The sequence below is a fragment of the Limulus polyphemus genome, unplaced genomic scaffold (assembly GCF_000517525.1).
Source record: "Limulus polyphemus unplaced genomic scaffold, Limulus_polyphemus-2.1.2 Scaffold4565, whole genome shotgun sequence".
NCBI classification, from domain to species: Eukaryota; Metazoa; Arthropoda; class Merostomata; order Xiphosura; family Limulidae; genus Limulus; species Limulus polyphemus.
In genome coordinates this window covers 13,767-24,429 of record NW_013670175.1, presented here as the reverse complement: position 1 = coordinate 24,429, position 10,663 = coordinate 13,767, and the positions used below count along the sequence as shown (strand labels likewise).

At 35.5% G+C, this 10,663-nt stretch overlaps 1 protein-coding gene across 1 annotated transcript in view; it reads right to left on the bottom strand.

The window, feature by feature from the left end:
• LOC106471357 (3-methyl-2-oxobutanoate dehydrogenase [lipoamide] kinase, mitochondrial-like) overlaps positions 1-9,947 on the bottom strand; it is a 27,113-nt gene extending 17,166 nt beyond the window's left edge. Inside the window, exons 1-3 of the mRNA XM_022399968.1 lie at positions 9,517-9,947; positions 6,287-6,638; positions 3,997-4,065 (exon numbers count right to left, since the gene is read on the bottom strand). Of these exons, the coding sequence (XP_022255676.1) occupies positions 3,997-4,065; positions 6,287-6,526 (309 nt within the window). The 5' untranslated portion in view covers positions 6,527-6,638; positions 9,517-9,947. The remainder of the gene's footprint in view (positions 1-3,996; positions 4,066-6,286; positions 6,639-9,516) is intronic.
• Between the last annotated feature and the right edge of the window lie 716 nt (positions 9,948-10,663).

Here is a 10,663-nt window from a genome sequence, read left to right as displayed (position 1 = left end):
CAGAGGCAAAAAAATCTTAATTTCAGAAACATTTACTCACCCCCACCCCACCCCCTCACCTATGGGGAGAAACTGGTCTAGACAAGATAGTTGATCTACATAATGGTCGTAGACTCAAGAGACTCCAGCTCAAGGAAAACAGGTTTCAAGAGTGAGCACCTCCTTTTCAGTTGATGGAAGAAATGACAGAGAAGGTGTCCAAATGGAAAAAATAAGATCAGATAGACAAACCAGAAGGCAATGGCAAATTCATTGAATGGCCAACATCTTGAGGACATTGATAAAGAGACCATTCCTCTGGAGACCAGTCTCCTGAAATGGAACAGGTATCCAGAATTGCACTCCACCTAAATAGACATTTTGTAGAACTGGTTTCTGTCAAGTGCAAAGCTACACAATATGTCATCTGTTCTGCACTCACCATGGATAAGGAAACCAAAATATCTAACCATACTAAGCCCTCATAGTTACCACTAGATCAATGGTGGGCTCCAAACAGTTTTAATACTGGGCAAGTTGGGAAAAGAGGGATGCCCAGGGTCTCACTGGAGCCACTAGAACAAGAGTTAAAAAGGAGGAGGGGTGTAATATAAGAGAAGGTTGTGATTATTTGTATACCTGGCAAGGATCAGCCAAAAACAGAGGGCATCAGATAGAAATAAGTGGACTAGAAACAAAAGAGGGAGTGGGCCCTGTAAGGCTGTAGAAGATGGGAAATCTGATTCCCCCCCCAGTCAATAAAGTGAGCATTGATGACTACGAACAAGCTGCATCACCTAAATATTCCAAAATATAAGAAATACCCCCCCCCCTCAAATTAAGAAAATCATTAAGAAGAAAAGGGTGCAACATAGAGGTCCCTGAGAGAAGGGTCGGGGAGGCAAATGTCAGAAAGCAAAGCATCCTGATGAAACACATTCCATTAACAAAGATATTTAAATTAATGGGGATACAATGGATGAAGAAAAATTAGGCTAACATGGAAAACAGGTAATTACAAATTTCTCCGTTAAAGCTGACAGGATCGTGATGTAAGCTTTAAAAATAATGTGAAGTGTAGACAAATAGCGAAGAAGTTGGATATATAACAGATGACAACAAATAGATGGGGAGGGAAAAAAAAGAAAGAAAGAGTAAAGTACTAACCTGAAAGAAAAAAATTCAAATGACTGAAGTGCAACAAAGTAGTCTGACATGCAACAAGAAACAACTGTAGAATGAGAAAATATAATAAACACCTTTGTAATCCAAGCAGCAAAGTACAAAGGTGGAATACTTTATCCTTGTAAGAAAGAGGGAAATAGAAGCAAAAGAAGGAATTGGTAAAGTTTGTCTAAGAATGGGGGCAGACTCAGCTGAAATAAATATGCAGGAGGTTGGGAATTCTGGATTCAAGATTATAATGGAACTAACCAGCTAGTGCACAACGACAGCAACATCACTGAAAATCAAGTACTTCCAGTCACCATCAAAATCTCAAGAGGTGTTAGAAATGTGGAAAAGTGAATCCATAGTCCACATGATCCAAAAAATGTCTGATTTTTTTTTCCTATATGTATTTATATATATATATATATATATATACACACAAAAGTTGACATTTAAGTAAATAGTACATAAGAGTTAGGTCACTGACGTAATGACAACACTGAAAAACACTTATTGAAATCCTTACTATGAGCTAAGGCAACAGTGAAATAGTACATAAGAGTTAGGTCACTGACGTAATGACAACACTGGAAAACACTTATCGAAATCCTTACTATGAGCTAAGGCAACAGTGAAATAATACTATCAAAGAAACCTTATCCCAGACAGTGGAACATGTGTCCCAAAATTACAAATTTGATTAAAAGTAAAAACCAAATTATAGGTACTTTGAATCAAAATTTTAACTAAAGTGTTGAAAATTTGGTTTATTTCGCATAATCAAGAAGATTAAAGAAAGAAAAACAACAGCATTAATGGTAATGAATGTTTAAAATAACAAGTACAAAAATTCCATTAATTCTTAAGAAAAGATGCGTCTCAACAAAGTGATGCTAAGGATAAGAATATGCCTTTTGTTCTAGTGCTGGTGTTCATGGGAATTACTGCACATGGAGGATATATTTCCTTCCTATTGATGGAAGGCTGTAATCTAAAGATTACATCCTATGCTGGCACGACACAGGAGTTAAAGTTTCGTTCAAGGCTTATGGCATACAAAAAATCTTCTTGAGTGGTGCGAGGTAATCACTATTTTTCAGAGGTTAGTAAACAATTCTAAACACTGTAATAGATACAAGCACACCATCCACTAAGATCTTACTTATCTTCTTTTGAGGAAAGGAGAGTTAAAAGTGATCTTACTGAAGTTTTGATGATTATCCAGGGTAAATCTGCAAGATTTAATTGGTTTATAAATATAACTGATTACCTACGAGCAGCAATGAGCAGTCGCATAAACTAATCGATGAATCAAAATTATGATTAAATTGAAATTCCAATTATATCAGATGTCACAAAAAGAACCAACTAGTCGAAATTAAGGTTTCCAATTTTTCAAACTAACCAAGTAACCGAAATATTGTCATCAAATTTGCTCCCCATTTTTTTCTCTTGCTTGTAGATACCAAGGTAATAATCAATCAATTAATGAGGCCTCGATTAGTAAGTGCCACTGATTACCTAATTCTAGTCCAGGAAAGCTATAGGATAAAAGCCTCCGATTTCTCTATTATACTCTGAAGATAGCAGGAAGAGAAGATACAAGTTTAACAAGTTAGACTCCAATTAAGACAGTTTAATTTTTCTAACATGATGACTAACTTATGAAATGAGTTGCCATCAGCAATAGTGAAGTCCAGCACTTTCCAGGGGTTTACAACGGGAATCAACAATTTCCTAAAAAGTAAAGGTGAGTTTAATTTTGTTTTTTTCTAAGGGTGGGTGTTCAAGGATAGCTGCATAGGACCAAATGGTCCCTTGTTGTCAGTCAGTTATGTTATTATGCATAGTTTCTTTTCACTTCACCTTTCACAAAAACAGATCTTGCTTCTACTAACAGTAAACTTGAATGAAGCACGAAAACACACATAAGCACCAAGATCTATGGTTTTAATCATGCACATGCAAGGATATCTTTTCTAAGTTACATCAACTAAAACAAGAGCCATACTTGTTTTTTGAAAGGATTATTAACATAATCTTAATACATGCAGACTGATTTAACACTTCCCTCAGGAGCCAAGGGGTGTCTTCAGACTGCAGTTTCTTGGATATTAAAAGTAAGTTCAATCCGGAAACACCCAAAGATGGTGGTTTTGGACATATCTTTTCGAGACTTGTTTTCATTTGTTAATTGATAAATTCTTAAATGAAATACAGCATCCTCAAGTCTCCATACTAGCTAGTACTAAGGCCTACACACTAGGAGGAAATCCAGTATATATCAATAAAGCTATATTCTCAGCATCATTAAATGAGCAATTGCCAACCTTTTATGCTTCTGCTAACACCTTATAAACTGAGACATGAACGATTTCACCTGCGAATCGGTAGTGAAGCTCGAAGCATCACAATAGTCAGTAAAGAGGAACACTTTGAAAGCAGCTACAGGCATATAATTGTAGTCGGCTTGCTGCACAATATCTACGAAGTTGGTTCGAAATGGTTCTTAAATATCTCTGGGTGTCATTTAGAGACTTCCATGCTTCTTGTACTTGGCTGTTAAGCTCGTGATGTGCTGATGGATTTCAGTCACTTACCACTTCAAATCACTTTTTGCAGCCCCAATGCTAAAAGTGTGTGATAAATGCCTTCTTTTTTAGCCAACAAAAATGTAAGAAAACTTTCAATTCAAATTAAGAAAAACCAAATTGGGTACTTTGTTGTTTTTTTTCAACAAAAGTGTCCCCCACTGGCTCGTGAGGGGCCTACTAAAACTTCTTGGACAACTTAAAATGTTCAATACAGAAAAACATCATTCTAATGGATACTGTTACTGTCTCTTACCAACAGGTGGCTACCATCAGGACTTTTCCCAGAGTAGAGAATGGCAGTTGGTGTCAAGCGAATTGATGGCTATAAAAAATAACAGAAAAATAAACTAAACAAAATATAGTGTGTGTGACCTTTAGCTTAAGTTTTACTGCAAAAATATGCTTTGATAAGGTGTCACATAACACATTAGCTACTCAAATCACAATGGTAAAGTTGATGAAAAACTTCATTGGACTATAGGTTGGATAGACAAGAAAAAGCAAAGTTTGTTATCAATGGAATTAATTGACCTTTAGCTTAAGTTTTACTGCAAAAATATGCTTTGATAAGGTGTCACATAACACATTAGCTACTCAAATCACAATGGTAGAGTTGATGAAAAACTTAATTGGATTATAGGTTGGATAGATAAGAAAAAGCAAAGTTTGTTATCAATGAAATCCAGTCAAACTGGAGCCTTGTTATTAGTGTAGTATTTCAGGGATTAGTGCTTGACCTTTGGCTTTCCATATTTATATTAACAATATTGATAGGGTGCATAATTAGTAAAGTAAGTTTGCTGATGACGTTAAACCCTTGGGTATTTCTTACTGTACTGAGGATTTTTTGAGACACTGGAGAATGATTTTAATTAATTGGTAAGCTGGACAAATTTTGGCAACTGACCCTTAATGTATACAAAGTAATGTAGCATAATTGTAGTAGTTGGGAAGTGATTCAACACCATTAATAAGAAAAGGATCTAGATATATTGGTAGGTCAATCACTCAAGCTAGTGTTTTGTTGCTGGTAACAAAGCTAACAAAAGTTTTCAGTGTATTTGTACATATGTTGATTATAATTCAAAGGAGGTAGTAATATATCCATCAAACTAAGCCTCACTTGTAACATTGTGCACAGTTTTGGTCTCGGATATGGTTCAGAGAATGGCTACCAAACGGATTCCAATGACTGAAGATATATCTTACTGAGACTGTCTTTTGTCAAAAGAAGAGTAAGAAATGACCTTATTGAAGGTTACTATGTTCTAAAGATAATAGGAGAGAGCATGAGTAACAGATTTAAAAAAAGATAAACCAGCTCTGGTTACAAATTGATTTTTCTAACACGGAGATCAACTTATTCAATGAATTGTCATTAGCAGTGGTGGAGGCCAGCATTTACAGGCTTTTTTTTGGGGGGTGGGGGTGATTTTCTGAAAAGTAAAGGATGTTTGTGTGTGCGTGTGTAAGGTCCCCCCACGGTAGAGCCTAAGTGGTCTCTTGTTGTCCATAGCTCATGTTATCTTACACCTGTTTTAAAGACTTGTTTAAAATATGATTTTTATATGGGTTTTAAAAGTTTACATTTGTCAGTTGATCCAGTTAACAATTAAGATTCTGAATATTGTATCCACTCCCAAGTGCATGTGACACTATGACATCAACATTAACCTTCATTAGGTCAATACAACAGACTACGTTTATACCTGGGAATGGCTGATTCAAACATTATAGATAAAACAAAACACAGCTCATGGACACTACACAAATGACGTGTAAACTCACTGGCAAAAAAAAATGTTGTATAATTGGACATTGTAAAGTAATAAAGCCAACGTTTTAATACTACTAATAATAGCCACCCGTAAAGTATACGTATAGCCTGTTCAACGTCAAGTTATAGCTGCCCTACTCCCATTACTATCTTTGTTTATATCTCCCAGATTTTAGACACTGCAGCTCAGCATATGTTGATGGCACATGGGTACATCACGTATCTCTCTGTAACGAACAAATCCTCAATAAGCACTGTACATTGTACGGTATGACACTCAACATTAGTCATCATTACTTGGCTGACCACTGAGTTAGGACATTACGGTTTGACGCGTAACACTGGTTTAATCATAACGTAAATAGTACGATAGTAATAATAAGAAATACTTGCCCTAAAAAAAACAACACAACAATGGTTACTCACAATATCAAGAGTACATACATTAAGTACAAGTTTGTTCTTAGTTATCTTACACAAATTTCTTTTTATACAGTTGCTAAGCTGCCTTATGTGTGTGTGGGGGGGGGAACAAGTTACTTTGTTAAGAGGGATATATATAAATTTAAGTAGTTTCATACAAATGTTTAATGTACGGTACCATTGTAGGAAAAACCAGTGACACGAGTGGCTTGAAAGACATGCTATAGATGAATTAATAACCTACAAGTAACTATTTCTAGAGTTACTTATTTTTATCAACAGTATTATACTTATAGACACATGCAAGTACATAAAAATATGCACAAACATAACATCGACTTACCTTGGCAGCTGCTGCATCAATAGCGGACTGATTATAGAATGAATGAGCCGTGCGTTGCCGATCCTTGTATGGATTTTCATATTCCGAACCGTTGTGCACAAAGGAAAGGCAAGCTATTCTTAAATTATCATGACATGTTTCCAGCTTGCTCATAGACTTTATTCTTTTGCCACAAATCGTGGCACTATCAATGAACCATTGAGAACAAGAATTTGATCCTCGAAGAAGTATAGTTCCCATGGCTAAAACATCAAAACAAGGTTGTTGTTTTTTCTCTTAAAAAAGCGGTGCACAATAAACAAGCCTGGTAAAGATCTAACCAGAGGTCATCATTAGCAGCCAACTGTTCCCACTGTGAAGAATAAATCCATTTAAAAATTCACCTATATTATTCATAAAGATAAAAAAAATACTGTTGTGTCACTATGAATGCATCACACTTGGAGCGTATGGGAACCATTCTATTGTCACTAATGCAACTATCATACTCAGTATCTGTTACATTCGCAGCTACAAAGAAAGTGTCAAAGTGGATATCTGATTGTCCTGGGCAGTTCACTCGTGAGGAAAAGGGGGCCACATGCATGTTCCAAATAACTTGGGAAAAGGGAGCATTTTATGAGACAAACTTAGATGTAAGACTAGTGAACTCGTATGTTTATGGTCCAATATAATACAAATTTAATGCTTCCACTAGTGTTTTACACTTTTTCAATTTACTAATTATTGACACTATAATGCAAGTTTAATTTCTTTAACCAAGTTCCAGACAGTAGTTAGTAAGTCTACTTATTTGCATACGCTAATGTAAATAAATGTCAAATTTGGGGTCCACTTAGGGAATCCCTGTAAAAGTGTTCTTGCAAAATAACCTGGTGAAAAGTTTTAGCTATGTGCAAACCTCAAGGCTGAGATGACTCATTTTGCACCATTTCAAACTTGGTGACTCCAGCAGTTTAAGAAAATGGGTTTGGAGAAATCCCCAGGTTCCCCATGGAATGTGGTGAAAATTTTCACCTATGTGCAAACCTCGGGACAAAGACGATTCAATTGGTACCACTTAGAAGTCAGCACAGCCAGAGGTTTAGGAAGAGTTAGATGACACACACACACACCGAATCTTATCATATAGATGTCGTACAAACCTGAAAAAATGGAGATGGCGAGTCGCCTTTAATCAACAAAAATTTGCCATTGCCTGACAACAGGGAGTAGCTATAGACACATCTAACAAGGTCATAATGCATACACAATATTATTTAAAGCTAAAAAGTGTCCACAGACAATTTTTCAATGTGTCCATTGCAGAGTGGATGCTGTAAAGGACAACCTTACCGAAACTACTGAAACTTCAAAATTCTTTTTTCTTCTGCGAATAGATACATCATAAAGAGTAAAAGTTATGGCATTTGTAATTTTAGGAATGTCAATAAATATGTTTAATAAAATACAATTAAACTTAAGGTAAGTGTACTGCAATCCATAAACTATAAATGTGTAACATAGTGTAAGTAAGGGGATTTAAAACTCCCTACATAAGAATACAAAAAAGTCCTTTAAGTCGTAACTAACTTTCTACATAGGTTATTCTAAAGAATGTGGAACAAGCATGTGTACACCCCAAGTATAAGCAGTGACTAGCCCGAACTGTTTTTTTTTTTAATTTCATGCAAAGCTACACGAGGGCTATCTGCGCTAGCCGTCCCTAATTTAGTAGTGTAAGACTAGAGGGAAGGCAGCTAGTCATCACCACCCACCACCACCAACTCTTGTGTTACTCTTTTACCAATGAATAGTGGGATTGACCGTCACATTATAATGCCTCCATGACTGAAAGGGCAAGCTTGTTTGGTGGGACGGGGATTCGAACCCGCGACCCTCAGATTGCGAGTCGAGCGCCCTAACCACCGGGCCGTGCCGGACAGCCCGAACTGTGACCATGACAAAGTTCAAAACGTTTTGTATGGCCACTCATCCTAAAGTGACATCTGCAAAAATTCTATTTCTCCTACAAGGTGTTTCAAACAATATTTTCCAAGGTATAATAAATGTAGTAAAACTTCAGATGCTCATCTTACTCTCTACAGCAGTTTCTAAACATTTTTGATTCATCCCCTACGCATCAATCGATGAGTATCATCACTTTGCATAATCCACATGCAAAAATAATTCACATCATGCGCAGAAACCCAATAACCACTTAAGGTTATATAAAGAATTCGTAAGAAGATGGAATAACACAGGGAAAATGTGAAAGATCATTACGTTCAAACATGTTCTGTACATGTGCCCCTGGGCGTCATACAAAGTTGGGATGTAACGTTAAGGAGAATACGTTTGTAGAGATTTTTTTTTCCTGTGAAGTAACCAGGCATTATTTTTACAGAAAGTCTGTTATTCTGTACACAAAATTGGAATTTTTCAGCGTAATTGACCTTCCTACCAAATCTTGGCCCCAATTACTGCACCATTTGTAAAAATTACATACAAAAATTTAGCTTTACTTTGATTATCATACTTAGGCAAATTTTTGTAAATCTTTTCCAAAATCTTAAAGAGATGCAATCGTTTTTGGAATGAACCAATTGAAAATCAATTTTATTTAAATAAAAAATGCAAGTTGAACATGTAAGTTAATCTAATAAAGTGCATTTAATGATTTATTTTGAGCTCTTTTCAATTTGGTTTCATTTTTAATTTAGCACAAAGCTACAAGAGGGCCTATCTGCACTAGCCATCCCTAGTTTACCAGTAATAGACTAGAGGGAAGGCAGCTAGTCAACACCACCCACCACCAACTCTTGGGCTACTCTTTTACCAATGAATAGTGGGATTATTTGATGTGATTGTGATCCGAATATTTTGAGTTCTGAAATACATTTAGAGCTTTATGATTTAGTACATGTAACCCTATGATTCTGGGTGGGTTTGGCATTTGAATTACAATTTACAGTACAAATTGCACCTAACTTTACAACAGCTTGTAAAGAATTAAATGAAAACCAATTAAATAAAAATATTTTCACTTCAACTTCAGTGCCATGATACTTACAACAGTTATATTAGATTAAAACTTTTAGACTTTATATATTAAGTTCTAATGAAAACGTTAATTTAAAAAAAAATATTAAAGGCAAAGAGCTCGCCATACGTGAATAATACTGATACACAGCAGAAAAATCTAACTTAACTCGAGCAGTCAAGGTTAGGGTTCTATAGAATCTACTAACCTTGAGCCGAGCCCTGAAATAAACTAGTTCCGCAAGACTGGAATTAGTATTACTATTAGTATTACGAATACATTTATCGGTTTAATAATGTCACGGCCTAAGTTAAAATTAACTTTTTTAGTTTTATAAATTGAACTTTAACTTTTAAGAAACAGCGGTAAGTATGTACAATTTATATGAAATGAGAATGAAGTTTAGTAATAGTAGATCCTAAATTGGAGGATGAATAAAAAACATAGACTACAATTACAAATTTACAATAAAAACGTTGGAGGTACTAAAGTCAAAGGAACAACACAGAGGATGAAACCTAAATACACAATAGAAAAAGACACTGATGCAACAAACGTGCCCTCATCCTAACTGTTATTAAATAATAAATTATAGCGTCCTCTATAAGGATATATACATTAGGTTATTTTTATATCTACGCTCCTCTGAGCTCGAAAAATGGCTTGTGCCTGTGAATAAATAATATAAGCTTAAATGTAAGCTTAGTGGCTTTTTTTTTACCGTAAAAAGGTGGCATCAGCTTTAAAAACGTACAGTTAGATTCGTGATATGAAAACGCATCTTAGCTTGAAAAAACATCTAAGACGTTTGAAGGTTATTCTTTTTAATTAGTTTTAAAATGATCGCATGAATAAATTAACAAAAAGAAAATTAGTCCTTAGTTTGAGTACACTCAACAAAACAAATCTATATAAATATAATAATACTGTATATTGTATGTACATGTAACTACTTCGTAGGGTGTGGATGGATCTTCATCAAAAATTGGTATGAAGGTTCATTAGGTCCATGTGTGGTACATACAAACTTGCAGTTTTGCGTTTTGCAGTCTTTTGGGCGTTTTTGCGTTTTCTACCACTACATCACCTCTTGTGGATGGACCTTCACCAAATTTGGTATGGAGGTTCGTTGAGTCCATGGGGAGATACACACAAATTCTCAGTTTCGTATCTTGCAGGTTTTATGGTCATTTTTTGCATTTTCGCGTTTTTTACCACTACTTCGCCCTCTGTTAATGGATCTTCACTAAATCTGGCATGAAGTTTTTTAGTACATGGGGAGATACATACAAATTTTCAGTTTTGCGTTTTGCGATTTTTACCACTACTTCGCACCCTGTTGATGAATCTTCACC